The sequence below is a fragment of the Orcinus orca genome, chromosome 13 (genome assembly GCF_937001465.1).
Source record: "Orcinus orca chromosome 13, mOrcOrc1.1, whole genome shotgun sequence".
NCBI lineage: Eukaryota > Metazoa > Chordata > Mammalia > Artiodactyla > Delphinidae > Orcinus > Orcinus orca.
Window position 1 is genome coordinate 14,306,004 of NC_064571.1, and position 16,124 is coordinate 14,322,127.

The following is a 16,124-nucleotide window of genomic DNA, read 5'->3' on the forward strand; positions in this document are numbered from 1 at the left end:
GGTCTGGGAGGATCCCACGTGCCGCGGAGCGGCTGGGCCTGTGAGCCATGGCCGCTGGGCCTGCACGTCCGGAGCCTGTGCTCCGCGGCGGGAGAGGCCACAGCGGTGAGAGGCCCGCGTACCACAAAAAAAAAAAAAAAAGGCTGTACCAGTTATCTAAGCATCTCTCTGTCAACCCTAAATCCCCTCAGGCGATATAAATCGGTCCAAAACTCGGTTCAAGCCACTCACCAAATCAGGATGAGGAAGCTTTTTAGTGAAGATCCTCATGGACCCCTGGAAAACATCAGTCACAATAGCTGTACAAACAGAAATCAAAATGCAAATTCTGTCAGCTTGGAAAGCATTTCCAAAATACAGTCCTAACTCCTAAATTTCTGAAATAAACCAGCATCTTCCAGCAGAAGACCCAAAGCTCTCACTAAGCAGAGAAGAACCTTTGTAACATATACAACTAAATTATACCTTTATAAGTATTTGTGTAAATAATTATTTTATGTCTATCTTCTTCCCAAGAGAGATGGGGCACACAGGCTGAAGATACCTGAAGAGGTGGCAGGGCTATGTGACAGAAAAAGAACGAGGCCACAATCCCACATGAAGAAACCAACACCATCAGAACACAGAAAGAAGAAAACTGCATTAGGTCTCCAAAATTATTCACCTGGTTCAGCGGTCTCTAAGCTAAGAGTTATTTTTGGCATTCATGAAAAATGTCTAGCTACTGCTAAGCCAACCTGGATGCTAAGAAACACAGGGACTCAAGGTCTGAGAATGAAAAGAGCGGCCAGCCTCATCTCCCCAAGTACATGCTCAGGGCGAGGCACGAGCTTTTAGTTTGTTCCACCAAATTACAAGCCAGGCAACCCGCCCACCAAGCCCTCACTCTGGCACCACTAGCATGTCTACAGCATGCTGCCCAGCCCCCCAGCTTGAAAATGGGTCAGGACTTCTAGAGCACAATTATATACCCATTTCCACTTATTAAAAATGCCATTAGATATAACCATATTCTAATAAAGAAAAATGGAGAGGAAACCATTCAGGAACAAGATTTAGCCCATATATACAGAGACACTACCCTAACACAAAAAGATAAACAGGTAAGAAGAAAAGGATGGGAAGCTGCAGAGCGTTTTTTAAAAGAAGCAACAAAACAAAAAAGGTCTCCCTTTCACAAAATAACATGACTTACTTTTTTTTTTCTTCTTTGTGCCCCCCAGAGCTGAGTGTAGAGCATTCAAAAACCAGGAGAGAAAGTCGACTCCATCCCCTGGAAAAGAAAGAAAGATGGTATGTCGAAGCTGGGAGACAGTACGATATTCCAAACCCCCTGCGGGTTGGCATTTCTCAGTGTTTCTCCTTCCTCTCCGGCCACGCCATCCCGTCCCCTGGGCATCCTCCTCTACCTGGCCACTACACGCTGGCACTCCTGAAGGACAAACTCTCAAGTCTTCTGATCTTTACTCTCTCCCTTGGCTCTCTGGTTCAACCAAAATCTTCGATTATCTCCTCTATTCCAAACCTGAGTCTCATCACCCATCAAGAGCCGTTACTGGGAGTTCCCCGGTAGTCTAGTGCAGGGGTCCCCAACCCCTGGGCCGAGGACCGCTGTTCGAAACCGGGCCGCACCGCAGGAGGTGAGCGGCAGGCTAGCGAGGGAAGCTTCATCTGCTGCTCCCCGTCGCTCCCATTACCGCCTGAACCCTCCCACACCACCCTCCCTCCCCCCCACCCCCAGTCCGGGGAAAAACTGTCTTCCACGAAACCATTCCCTGGTGCCAAAAAGGTTGGGGACTGCTGATCTAGTGGTTAGGACTTGATGCTTTCACTGCTGTGGCCCAGGTTCAATCCCTGGTCGGGTAACTGAGATCCCGCAAGCCATGCGGCATGGCCAAATATTTAAAAAAAATTAAATTAAATTAAATTAAAATTAAAATTTAAAAAGCCATTACTGGGCTTCCCTGGTGGCACAGTGGTTGAGAGTCCGCCTGCCGATGCAGGGGACACGGGTTCGTGCCCCGGTCCGGGGGGATCCCACGTGCCGCGGAGCGGCTGGGCCCGTGAGCCATGGCCGCTGAGCCTGCGTGTCCAGAGCCTGTGCTCCGCAACAGGAGAGGCCACAACGGTGAGAGGCCCGCGTACCGTTAAAAAAAAAAAAAAAAAAAAAAAAAGGCCATTACTGAACTTCCCTTCTAAGTCACTCCTCAGCCAGAATGTTTTCAAAACAAAGATGTGAAGGCACATCTTTACTTAAAAGCGTTCGTTCACTGACTCCCCACCGTTATCAGGATGTAATCCAGCCTCCTTATAGTGGCATATAAACCCAACACCTGGTCCACCTCGGCTCTCATCGTTGGATCCAAGGGTCCAGCCACGTGCAGTCTTCTCTCTGCACCAGGCAGCTCCATGCTCCTGTCCGGTGTCCTCTCTACCTGGAATGCCCAACCCCACCCTGTCTCCCCGCTACCTAAAACTTAGGTGTCTCTTCCTTCACTCTGACCCCCAGCCCACCTCCCATGTGCTCGACAGGCGTCCTTACTCTGTGCTCCCTCCCATAGCATGTTGTGCTTCCTCTATCACAGCACTTAACACCCTGTAATCATCTTTCTACATAACTATCTTCCCCCCTAGAATAGGAGCCCCTGGAAGAAAAAACTGTGTTTCTTATCCTGGTAGCATTAAAACCTACTAGCACCATGAGTGAATGGTGAATCAACTGACCTGGATGCTAGAGAATATCATATCAGATACAGGTACTAAGAGCTACTCATGTGGCAATAACTAATTGAGTTTGGAGACATAAAAATAGTCAAAATAAAATATTCTAGTCTGCAACATGGCAAAATGAGAACCAAAAGTGGCAGGCGCTTAATAAGGGATGGTGCCTTTCCCAGCCTCCTGGTTTTCCTGAGTCGTAGAGTTTAGTTCACCAAAGCAGACAGACTTTCTATCCAGCTAAAATCGCTTGGGACCCTGGGCAGGGCAGGCTGAGGAAGGAAGAGTGAGGAACCTAACCACAGTATGCACTGGACACTCGCTCCGGCTACTGTAAGGTTCACAGCAAAGTGGAAGTAAATGTGCTCATCAAACTAGTTGTGTTGCCCTAAAGTCAGAAAACATGAATTACTCCTTCCTTACCTTGCTTGGTGATCTGAAAAGTCTTCTTGCTGCAAAGGACGACAGCTTGAAGCATCTCATGGGGAGACACATGTGCCTTGAAATTTCGAGGGTTCCAGAGCTTTCTCATCAGCTCTCCAAAACGCTGGACCAACAGGAACATGATATCCCCAGGAGGACGCTTGATGTTCTTATAATTGTCTTCTTCCAGGAAGTAGTTTCGGAGAGGAGGAACGTTAGACAGAGCCTGGAAATCAAACAAACACTCCAATTAATCCACAGCCTTTCTTCAGGACCCCTGGGAGCCAAGCTTGTCCACCTAAAGTTCTTCTAATAGAACTGTGCCTATGATGCCTTAAAGAATCAGAAGCAACTGCACTCCCAGAGAATCCCCCCCAGAGTTCACATTAGAGAAACATCCTTTATAGCAAGTTTCACAGAAAGTTCAGTTCTGCAGACACTCTGCTAACGTGGGTATAACAAAGGAGTTTTAAAATAAAGGTGTTCGGGCTTCCCTGGTGGCGCAGCGGTTTAGAGTCCGCCTGCCGATGCAGGGGATGTGGGTTCGTGCCCCGGCCCAGGAAGATCCCACATGCCACGGAGCAGCTGGGGCCATGAGCCATGGCTGCTGAGCCTGTGTGTCCGGAGCCTGTGCTCCGCAACGGGAGAGGCCACAACAGTGAGAGGCCCGCGTACCGCAAAAAAAAAAAAAAAAAAAAAAGGTATTCAAATCCCTATCTGCTGACCAACTTAATTAAAAATTTCCTTTGTTTACTCTAATTAGACCTGTGACTATGTTTGGATTCACAGGAACTGAAGGCTAGAAACCCAGATACTCTTTCTTCACCATGTATTTGGCTGGGGCAGAGAGAACTATCTGGAGACCACAGTTCCCCCATCTCTCAACTGTACATTAAAACAATATGAAAAACATCTTAGTAAAACCTGGTGTCTTCCCCAAATGTGGTATTGAGAGGGTGGTAATAAAATGATACAGGGACTTCCCTGGTGGTCCAGTGGTTAAGACTCTGCACTTCCACTGTAGGGGGCACAGGTTTGATCCCTGGTTGGGAAACTAAGATCCCACATGTTGTGTGGCATGGCCAAAACCAAAACCAAACCAAACCAAATGATACAACTGTATATAAAAATGAATGTACTCTGTTATGATGGAAAACAGTTAAAAGGTTTAAGAGAACAAAAATTAATTTTATCTCATTAAGCAAAAAGATAAAGACCAGCCATGTTAGTTCAAGAAGAAACACATGCTTATTAGTGTGAGTTATGAAACTGGGAAGGAGACCACGGTACAGACCCTAAATAAATGCATAGTCTCCCCACAGGTCCCTCCTGATGGGTTCATGAATCCTCGTCAGTGCTATGCTTACCATGAGCACAACTTTCTTTGACAAGGTAATTCTTTCAGCAAGGATAGAAGGATGCTGTTAAACACAATTAAACCCAGGTGTCTCTGGGGAAGACAACTCAGGATACAACTCAGGGTAACGATGGAGGTGATCAGGAAAGCCCCTACAAGCTTAGCTCAGCTGAAGAAACAAGGATTTCCTGCTTAGAGTTACTCTCAAAAAAGGAGAAGCATATGGATAGTTTATACTAATTCTTGCTTATCCATGCTGCGGAGAGAGGTTGCTCCCTGGTTTCAGCAACAATACAAGCAGTAGGTGTCCTCGGAGAGAAATTATTCAGCCTCCAGGTGGAGTACTTGGTCCATTCAATCCCATTTTAGTGGAAACATCACAAAGGATTTGTTCATCTCCTTGTTTGTATAAATAGAAGTCCAATGCACTATTCATCGCGCTACAGAGCCAGGTGATCTACTTATTTGTATAAATAAAGAGAACTTCCTGTGGGGACTGAAACCCATCACAAAGCCAAAACTAACTGCCCTGCCCATATCCAAATCCTATCTGTCCATCCTGTAACAGTCTTCACAAAGCCACGAGAGGCTGTAAGAGGAACAGTCCACAAAGTCTCTCTCCACCTAAGAATCTGACCTCTCCAGGGACCAGGCATGACACCAATGGCAGACACCAAAATTCACAGATATACTTTTACAATTTTTTACCAAATTCTTCATGCAAAAATATCACGAACAAAGTTTAAAGGCCAAAAAAGAACTAGAACGAAATATGTGCAACATATGCAAAAAAAAAGGCCAATATATATATGTCTACTTTTTTTAAGTTTGAACATCTGATTTTTTTTTAACACCTTTATTGGAGTATAATTGCTTTACAATGGTGTGTTAGTTTCTGCTTTGTAACAAAGTGAATCAGTTATACATATACACATGTTCCCATATCTCTTCCCTCTTGCGTCTCCCTCCCTCCCACCCTCCCTATCCCACCCCTCTAGGTGGTCACAAATCACCGAGCTGATCTCCCTGTGCTATGCGGCTGCTTCCCACTAGCTATCTATTTTACATTTGGTAGTGTATATATGTCCATGCCACTCTCTCACTTTGTCACAGCTTACCTTTCCCCCTCCCCATATCCTCAAGTCCATTCTCTAGTAGGTCTGTGTCTTTATTCCCACCTTACCCCTAGGTTCTTCATGACCTTTTTTTTTCTTAGATTCCATACATATGTGTTAGCATACGGTGTTTTTCTTTTTCTGACTTACTTCACTCTGTATGACAGACTCTAGGTCTATCCACCTCACTACAAATATCTCAATTTCATTTCTTTTTATGTCTGAGTAATATTCCATTGTATATATGTGCCACATCTTCTTTATCTATTCATCCGATGATGGACACTTAGGTTGCTTCCATGTCCTGGCTATTATAAATAGAGCTGCAATGAACATTTTGGTACATGACTCTTTTTGAATTATGGTTTTCTCAGGGTATATGCCCAGTATTGGGATTGCTGGGTCGTATGGTAATTCTATTTTTAGTTTTTTAAGGAACCTCCATACTATTCTCCATAGTGGCTGTAACAATTTACATTCCCACCAACAGTGCAAGAGTGTTCCCTTTTCTCCACACCCTCTCCAGCATACTTTTAATCCTCAATAAAATGGACCACTAATAGAAAAATGAGCACATAAGGCCCAACAACTCATGAAAAAATATAATAACTTTAGAAGTGAATTCTTAAAAAGTAAATTAAAATGGAGATACCTATCAAAATGGAAAAAGTTGGGCTTCCCTGCTGGTTCAGTGGTTAAGAAACTGCCTGCCAATGCAGGGGACATGGGTTCAAGCCCTGGTCCGGGAGGATCCCACATGCCGCAGAGCAACTAAGCCCGTGCGCCACAACTACTGAGCCTGTGCTCTAGAGCCCACGAGCCATAACTACTGAGCCCGCGTGCCACAACTACTGAAACCCATGCACCTAGAGCCCATGCTCCGCAACAAGAGAAGCCACCACAATGAGAAGCCCACGCACCACAACGAAGAGTAGCTCCCACTCGCCGCAACTAGAGAAAGTCCGCACACAGCAACCAAGACCCAATACAGCCAAAAATCAATAAATGAAATACGTTAAAAAAAATGGAAAAAGTTGTTTTCAATGCTAACAGTGACAATGCAAGATGAAGAACACCCTTTTGGGAACCCTCCTACACTGTTGGTAGGAATGTAAATTGGTGCAGTCACTATGGAGAACAGTATGGCGGTTCCTTAAAAAGCTAAAAACAGAGCTACTGTATGATCCAGCAATCCCACTCCTAAGCATATATCCGGAGATAACTATAATTCGAAAAAACACATGCACCCCAATATTCATAGAAGCACTATTTACAACAGCCAAGACACGGAAACAAGCTAAATGTCCATCAACAGATGAATGGATAAAGAAGATGTGATACACACACACACACACACACACACACACACTGGAATGTTACTCAGCCACAAAAAGAATGAAATAATGCCTTTTACAGAAACATGGATGGACCTAAAGATTATCATACTAAGTGAAGTAAGCCAGAAAGAGAAAGACAAATACCGTATGATATCACTTACATGTGGAATCTAAAACACGACACAAATGAACTTATCCATGAAACACAAACAGACTCACTGACATAGAAAACTTATGGTTACCAAAGGGAAAAGGGTGGGGGAGGGGATAAATTAGGAGTTTGGGATTACCAGATACAAACCACTACATATAAAATAGATAAATAAGGTCCAACTGTATAGCACAGGGAACTATATTCAATATCCTGTAATAAACCATGATGTAAAAGAGTATGAAAAAGAATATATATATATGTATGCATAACCGAATCACCTTGCTGTACACCAGAAACTAACACAACACTGTAAATCAGCTATACTTCAATTAAAAAAAAAGAAAAAGAAAAACACCCTTTTGTGTTGCTGGTGGGTTTGTAAATTGCTACAAACCCCCTACAGCCTAGAATCTAGGCCCAAGGTGCATTAATACAAGAAGAAAAGAAGGTTAAATAAATTAAATTCAACAAAATGGACTGACATGTAAACATTAAGGATGCTGCACAAGAATATTTATTGATTTCATAATATGCTTTTAGGTTAAAATACATACAAAGATACATACTACATTACTTTATAGATAAAAAAATACAAATATTTTTCAAGTCTAGAAAAGAAATATAACAAAATGTAAGTGTCACAAAAAGTGCAAGACTATATATATATAGAAGAATACTCACTGCAACACTGGTAACAGAAATAAAAATGTGAGACAAGTGAAATTTTATGTATCAATTGGGAAATAACAAAATAAACCATAATATTGCCACATGACAGGATATAATGCATTTGTGTACCTGCGTTTAGAATAAAGTTCTGGAGGTCTCTATACTGCTAACTACCCCAGGACAGAGTACTAGGGAAAGAAAGGAATGAAGCTTTTGTTTTATACTTTCTACATCTTCCCCCTACACAAGTACTTGTTTATAGTTTTTTTTAACCAGTTTTTTTTTTGAGTGAAGTAGGATGATTATTTTCTTATGCTTACCAACGTTTTCTAATTTTTCTACAATATGCGCACATTACTTGTGTAATTTTTTTTAAAAAGCAAAACAATTGCAACAGGACAACTTTGGCTTTCTGCCTTTCTCACTGCAGGACTTCAGCACAGGGGCAGGACAGAGACATAACAGAGCCAACACAATGAACATCTACACCATGAAAAGAAAAAGCATCATCTAGCTCACGTGTCTCTTACTTGGTACTGCAGGCCCCGCGCAGCTCCATCCCCCATTCCCTGGAAGCTCCAGAGGCTGGAACTGGTCCACCATTTGGCAGCAGCCCCTCAGGCAGACGGGAATGTTCTGCTTGGGGCAGAACAAACACCCAAGAAGAGTCCTTGGCAAGGTTCGGGGTCTGAGGACCACCTGACTGCACTCCACCAGAAGGCAGCTGTTTCTTAGCCAAGCTTCACAGTGTTCCCGGGTTGCCCCCTCCCTCATGGTTCCCGCCTCCAACCTACCTGAAGGACGGCATTGGCGTAGTCGTTGGCCTTTATGTTATTCAGGCCCACGATACCGGGCAGGTAAGTGGTACCATCATATGCCCGGGACAACTTGGCTTGCTTGTCCAAGTTAGCGATCTGCTGCTTTGTGAAAGTGGGCTTCAACACATACTGAAAAGCAAAAGAAAATCCTAGGCTGTTTTAGGGCAGTCTACAGAGTTCACAAGACATATCCGCAACAGCAATTTCTGCCAAAAGAAAAGATACTTTGGTCGTGAACGTCTCACCACCCACCCAAAGGGCTCCCAACAGTAGGTCTAAGGACTGAGGTAACATGCAATGGGCCCCGCCCCACGTTGCTCATCTAGAAGGTGATCTCTGTGTTTAACCCAAAGTCACTGAATCCCAGGCCTGTCCTCAGACCGCAGGTTCAGCCAAACCCGTGACAAACGACAGGGAGAAGCTGCAGGACACTCAAGTCCGCAGGAGGCAGGAGTCTGAGTCCCAGGTGGGACCTCACACAGAGCCAGCACACAGGCCCGGTGCAGGAACAGGAGTGTCACCTCCTATCTGTGCAGGACTGAGATCTCAGGACTCCCTGTGGCTGGAGGGGCAGGATCAGAACCTTCCCTGTCCTAGACCTATGAGGGTCATCATGTCACACACCGGTCAGAGGTTGCCACTAACTCACTTTGAAAGCTTGAATTCCTTTCAGTTTCTCCATCTATAAATACTGTCCTTAACCACTTTAACTTCAACGTTAATAGACTGTTATAAAACATATGGAAGTGGAGTAAGTAGTGTTTCAAACACTCTGAAAACCAAGCTTTCCTTAATAAATAGAGCATTCAACTCTATTGAACATGCAGCCGCTGCTGAAAAGGAAAGCAATAATCAACAGTTCCAACAGTAATCAAAGCCCAACAGGACTTTCCACACTCCTCACTCAAGTGCAGTGACTCTTGGCACAGGGCACAAACCAGAGCCCACAGATGGACATGTTGGCCATTCTGGCTGCATCATGTCAAAAGTAGCCGGAAGCTGGTATACCTCTTGGCATCCACTGTCCTACAGCAGGCCCAATTCACATCCCTACTCCAAAATATGGAAGGATAATTTATTTCACAAAAATGCTTTCACCCTAATTGAAAAGTAGCAATATTCCTTCAGTCCTAACCCTCAACATTAAAAGCAGAAATCAGAGCTAGGCTGTAGACCATGGGCCAAAATTACGGACTGTGACCTCCTTACTCTGTTTCTCTGGTTCCTGCCAAGGCGAAAGGAGCCTCTCGAAGCCCAAGGGACTGAGACTCTTCCCTGACCTTGGGTGGGGCAGATCCTCAGGAGCCCTGGGGTGGCTCCCAGGATAACTGGTTCCAAACCAACCCTCTTGGACACGCACCGTGATATCCTCCAGCGAGGAATCGATGATCTCATAGTTGTCTGGGAGGCAGTAAAACTTGAGGGTGTGGAGGTTGAGGAAGACATGGTGACTAAACTGGACACTGTGAATGTAGGCATGAGACTTCAAACCCCGGCCTGCAGGGAAGAGTGAAAGGCTATGAGAGAAGGGCAGACTCCATAAGCACACAGATGAGGGGTAATTTTCCTTTCATTATTTTGTATCAGAACATGTTAGTATCAGCAAAAACAAAGTACTACCCCATCCACGAAAGGAATCTCCCACATGAACTCTTCTCATCACAAAAATTAGCAAGAAAGAAGAGCGCATTAGCTTTATTCCCTAGATGGCACAAGACATAAGGGAACTAATTTCATATACATGAACAGAGAAAATATGTGTGGGTGTATTTGTGCGTGTGTGTGTACATGTATGTGTGTGTGTGCATGTATGTATGTGTTTATGTATATGAGCTAGTTTCATGTATTAGAAACTAGGAATATCCATATATATATCACATACATGTACGTACATGCATACACTGATTTGCACATACACACGTACATATCTGTGACAGTCCATCATCACTTAGTCCTGAGTTTTCAACTGTCCACATTCACGACAATCCTGTACCACATACTTTTGTTCACGTTGCCACTCCTTTCTAGAGCATCTCACCCTTAACCTATTCAAACTCTATGTCCTGCATACAGAGTACAAGCTCCACCTCCTCCATGAACTCTACACAAACACTCCAGCTAACAATGATCTTTGCATATTTCAACTTTGCATATTTCAATTCCTATCATCCTTTGCATATTTTTGCATATTTCAACTCCTATCATCCTTATTTATACTCAGCGCCACACAGTCCAGCAGTAATCTTTATGGTCTTAAGAGAGTCTGCTGATTGTTTTACGTGTTAACCTTGACAGTTTATAAGATCCTTATTAGAGCAAAGAATGCAGTTTATAATTCTTTTGAATCCTCCACTATACTGTGTACAAAGCATTTGCTTGCTCTGAATGAACTGAAATAATAAATTTCCAGAAAAGAACAGAATGAAAAAGTCCTTAGAGTAAAAGGATTCTCAGAAAAAGACATAAGTATAGAAAACATCAGAGATTCAAAAACCCAGAGTCTCTGATACTTCCTACATAGTCTCTCATATGGCTAGTTCTTTCTTCCTTTCACATGTATTCAGGTTCTGACCAATCAGAGAACCTCCTGTGGATTTTCTAAGCGTATTCCACCTTCCTGGGAACAAAGATAGGGCTTACTAGACATGATTCCTAACAGCAGCTTACTTACTTAAAAAAAAAAATCCCTGAATAGAGCTGTGGCTAGGGCTGAAAATGTGATGCAAAACATTTATTTACCCTGAAAGTACTTGCCACACACCAGACAGGCATACGCATTGATATGCGAGAGGGAGATGGAACACAGTTTCTCAAAGTCAAAGTCCAGCACACTCCTAAGAGAACCAAAACAAAACAGAAACAATTAATAGGGATGGTTGCCTAGGTGAGCACCTGAGCGAAGCAGTGTCCCTGGCTTCCTGTCCTGCAGTCACACAGCTGCCTTCAGAGAACAGTTCAACAATCACATACAAACCGTGGGGAACATTAACTCTTCCTTACCTAGGCATTTAATATAGCACCGCCACCCACCAAGCCCCAAAGCAGTGCAAAGGTATCTCTACCAACGACCCTCTTTCTTTTGAGTGTTCACAACCAGTTGAGAATATTCCATTACTTTCTCTGGAGGAAAAGCCACAAGTAGGACTGAAGTAACAGGGCCCCAACAGCATTCCAAATTAAAAGACATTAAAGGAAGGACATAAAAAGAGTGAATAAACCCTTTCATAAAAGAAAATTTTATTTTTGTCCATAAAAATAAATGGGAAGCCTGAAGAACTTTAGGGGAATACCTACAAACAGATCTATCTATTCAAGTGCAAAGTAATGGTATATGAGTACTGGGCGGGTTAAGTGATAAAAGAAAATTTACCTCCACTGAATTCACAGGTGGCAAGAGGATTCATTCTCAAGCATTAACTCTGATTAATTGGTAATGGTCCCAGGAAAGCTGCACTGTCAGTTAAAGGGGCCACTAGCCACACACAGCTACTGGTGTTTAAAAGTAAAATAATTAAAATTAAATAAAATTTAAAATTCAGTTCCTCAAGCCACATTTCAAGTGCTCAATATCCACAAGTAGCCCGTGCCTACCACAATGGACAGCCCTTAAAGAGCAATTCCATTGTTGCAAAAAAGTCTATTAGACAGTGCCACCCTACGGCATAAATGAAAAACCATCCTAAAATGCATCTGGGATCAAAGAATACCAAGATGGGGTAAACACCTCTGCTTTAGGATATATTTTTGTCTGATTTTCCTCTGCTGAATCCCAGGCACCTAGAGTAGTACCTAGCACACAGTCAGTGCTCAATAATATTTAAATTTGCTATTGTCATCGACAGCACATATCCCTTTATTTCCTCATACAAATTCAAAATGAGCTAAAAGCTCTTTCTGCATACACCCACCCTAAAACAACATGCTCTCTGACACTTTAAATTGAAGGGCAAAGATTAAAAAACAAGGCAAGAGGCACAGTTTTCTGGGCAGAAAGCTTTAAAAGAGCTAAAGTTTTGGAACGTATTTTTAACGTACAGTCCAAAGAACTTTCTGCAGAGACTCCATTGTTCTTTTGCTGCCCTAGGCATTCCTGTGCTACCGACCTGTTAATGGTGTCCAGGTAGGGGCAGTGGCGGCTCCTCCGATCCTCAGAATCCATGCGGCCATTTTTTGCTGAAAGGAAAAGCATCAAAAGCTCTGAAAATGGGAAACCCACACTCAGGGTCAACTACCAGTACAAACAAACACAAAAATGGGAAAAATTAATCAGGATGAGCTCCTGTACAGGCAGCCTGACAACACCAAAGAAGCCCACTTAACGGAACAGGCCACAAACTGAGAGGATATTCTTGAAACACATATAACCAACAAAGGAATTGCTTGCAATTACATAAAGAAATCTGGTGGAGATTTAAAAAAAAAAAAAAGACAACCCAAAAGGAAATGAGGAAGACAGCCCTCAAACTTATGAAAAAGTGCTGGGAATTCCCTGGCTGTCCAATGGTTAGGACTCTTGTGCTTCCACTGCAGGGGGCTGGGGTTCGTCCCTGGTTGGGGAACTAAGATCCTGCAAGCTTCACAGCATGGCCAAAAAGAAAAAGAAAGAAAGAAAAGATGCTCAACCTCACCAGTAATCAAGAACATGCAAATTTCCTTGCACAATGATATACCACTTCACACCTACCAGAGAGGAAAAAATAAAATCAGGCAATTCCAAGTGTTGGCAAATATGAAGAACAGTGAGAATGCTCATGTAACTGCTGGTGGGAGTATAAACTGTTACAACCTCTTAGAAAATAGTACAGCAAGATCAAAGCTGAAAATACACAGACCTTTTGGCCCAGCAATCTCTCTTCTACTTATATACCCTAGAGAACTTTTGCACATGTGCCATCAGGAATGCTTTACTAAAGAATATTTATAGCAGCAATATTTGAAAGAGACCAAACTGGAAACAACCCAAATGTCTACAACATATAAAAATGGGAGGAATACATTTTGGTATATCATCAATAGAACACTGTGTTGCCGGATAAACGTCAACAATATGGCTAGCGGAAAAAAAAAAAAAAAAGGCAAAACAGAAGACAACATATAGTATGATTCCATTTATAACAAATACAAAATAAAATACAGTTCTACTCAGGGATGTATATGTGAGGTAAAACTGTAAATAATAAAATAATAAAAATAGAAATGATTAGAAAAAATTCAGTGATTACCCAAGCAAGCAAGGAAGGCAGATGCAACTGAGAAGGGGCCTATGGGAGCTTCTAAGGTACTGGTTAAGTACCACTTCTTAAGCTGAACAGCATCGGGAGGCAACTCTCCATGGGTCTCTCGAACTTCTGCACATATTGTGACCAGAGGCACTGACTGCCTCCAGACTATCTTGTCAAAGTTGTTTGTACAGTGAAGTTTGTTTCTATAGCTTTGGAAGTAGGAGACAGTGTGTTCCTACAGAGCAAAGGGGAGGCAAGCTCACAGCCCATTATAGAAGATTTGGGTTCTCTAAGCTCAGAGTTCTTGTCCTGTGAGGCCACCCACTGCGTGTATGGGTTCTCATCGTGTTGCACTGTGGGAACTGACTCAGGGAAGTGACAATGCTATATTCTGGCTACTGTTATTGCTGCAATAAGCTGTCTCAAGCCCAATAGCTCCATGTCTTCCATCAGCATCCATGAAACCACGGCAGGCTAACTTGGTAGTGTACAAAAAGGGTAAAATCTCAGACCCTTCACAATTCTTGACAAGTGGTAGATTTAAGGATATATATCCACACTCTTCTTTAAACTATACATGTGCTTGACATTTAGCTCATCTTAGTACCTATAATCTATTTCATGAAAAAAATAAAAGGGAAAAAAGAAAACAGCAGTAACCTCAACTGGGATCCTAGTGTGTCCCAGAGAAAACAATCTCCTTACCGTAAGTATACAAAATATCTAAGAAACAATTTCTCTTCCAAAGAAAGGGAAACATGAGGCTGACAGAATATTTAAGTAAAGGAAATCAAAGAATACCCTGAAATTATTAACTAGATTATTCAAAGAACATTTATCAAGCACTTTCCACGAGCAAGGTGCTAATCTGGACCCTGAGGGTAATATAAAAATATGTCAAACACAGGATTCTGAGCTAGAAATTTAAGAGTTAACATAAGAGTATAATTTTATATAGATAACCAGGTGCAGAGACTGAATTATAAAATCCTGGAGAATGAAGACCACCCCCCCCCCATGAACACTGCCCCTAACATGTAGCCTTGTGATATGTTCACCTGCTAACTCACCAGAAAACAAGTACATAGGAACATGTTCAATGCAGAAGTTCCAAGTTCAGAGAAGGAAAAGATGTAATTGAGGTAAACAGGAAAAGCTTCAGAAATGATAAAAACCTACTTAATGATTGGTAAGATATCAACAAGTTGGAAAAGAGTGTACACACTACAGAGTACCATGGCTTGGCCAAGAAGTCTCCAGAAATTACTAAGAGAAGCAGAACGAGTCCAGCAGAAAAAGGCAGAGGGTACAGTCATAGATGGGAACTGACAGACTCACTGGCTTATTAGGGCTCTCAAAGGTCATGGGTTCCAGGACTCCTTCCGTTAACCTAGAGAGGGACAGACACGTGAAAATCACTTTCCCAAACCACCGTGACTCAGTCTCAGAGGCAGGACTAGAATCCATATCTCCTGGCTGCTACAGCCCTGGATAACAGGGCAGTGTGGTCCAAGTGCACAGCGTTCAGGCTCTCCACTCAGAAATTACAGCAAGACTCACTCCTCAGGTATTTTGTAAAAAACTAAAAAGAAGGGACACCTGTAAAACAATTAGCACAGCGCCTGGCCCGCATTAGACATCCGATAAAGGAAAGCTACCTGTTCTTATTACTGTTAGAAACGCTATAGCTACGATCCTGATCAAGACTAGTACTATCCTCATTAAAACGGAGTCGGGTCGCGAGTGGAGTGTGACTTCCCCGTGGGGAGAGAAGGTTGGAAAAAGAAAAAGAAGAACGCGACAGTGGAACCCGCGCCCGGCCCCGCGCACCTCGCACCTCCCGCTCAGGCTCCGAGTCCTCGTCGGCCTCGCGCTCCCGCTTCACCCGCACCGCCGGGATCACGGGCGCCAGGGCCTCGCGCGCGCTCGCCGGCTCGACCTCCCGCTTCACGCGCACCGGACTGCCCCGGGAGCTCGGAGCCTCTGTCTCCCGCTCCCGATCTCGCTCCCGTCTGACACGAGCCGAGCTGCTCCGCGACTCGGACTCGCGCTTCCCGCGGGTGGATCCACGGGACTCCCGCTTGGACCGGCCGGACATCGCCACTACCGGCCGAGTCGCCCGGCGCAGACTCCAAGGAAGACCAAGCACGCGGCAAGCGGCCAATCAGGAGCGGCGCTGTTATCAAGCCCAAGGTTTTCTACGAGTCGCCGATGGGGACAAATCAAGCCGCAGAGAACTTCTGGGAAGTACTACGCCTCTTGGGGGGGGGCGGGTCTTTGCGGGTGCGCGCGCACCTGAGACCGATAGGTG

At 43.8% G+C, this 16,124-nt stretch overlaps 1 protein-coding gene across 9 annotated transcripts in view; it reads right to left on the bottom strand.

Annotated features, from left to right (window-relative positions):
• Positions 1-15,973, bottom strand: part of USP39 (ubiquitin specific peptidase 39) — a 30,201-nt gene extending 14,228 nt beyond the window's left edge. Inside the window, exons 1-10 of one of the 9 annotated variants that reach the window (XM_033431379.2) lie at positions 15,651-15,790; positions 15,152-15,203; positions 13,220-13,271; positions 12,695-12,764; positions 11,331-11,425; positions 9,952-10,088; positions 8,568-8,720; positions 3,142-3,367; positions 1,196-1,273; positions 232-299 (exon numbers count right to left, since the gene is read on the bottom strand). In XM_033431379.2, coding sequence (XP_033287270.1) covers positions 232-299; positions 1,196-1,273; positions 3,142-3,367; positions 8,568-8,720; positions 9,952-10,088; positions 11,331-11,425; positions 12,695-12,764; positions 13,220-13,235 — 843 coding nt within the window. In that variant the 5' untranslated portion in view covers positions 13,236-13,271; positions 15,152-15,203; positions 15,651-15,790. Of the gene's footprint in view, positions 1-231; positions 300-1,195; positions 1,274-3,141; positions 3,368-8,567; positions 8,721-9,951; positions 10,089-11,330; positions 11,426-12,694; positions 12,765-13,219; positions 13,272-13,813; positions 14,796-14,883; positions 15,115-15,151; positions 15,204-15,643 lie in introns of those variants that run through there. The other 8 variants (XM_033431378.2, XM_033431383.2, XM_033431382.2 and 5 more) reach the window with 8 other exon arrangements.
• Positions 15,974-16,124: the final 151 nt, after the last annotated feature.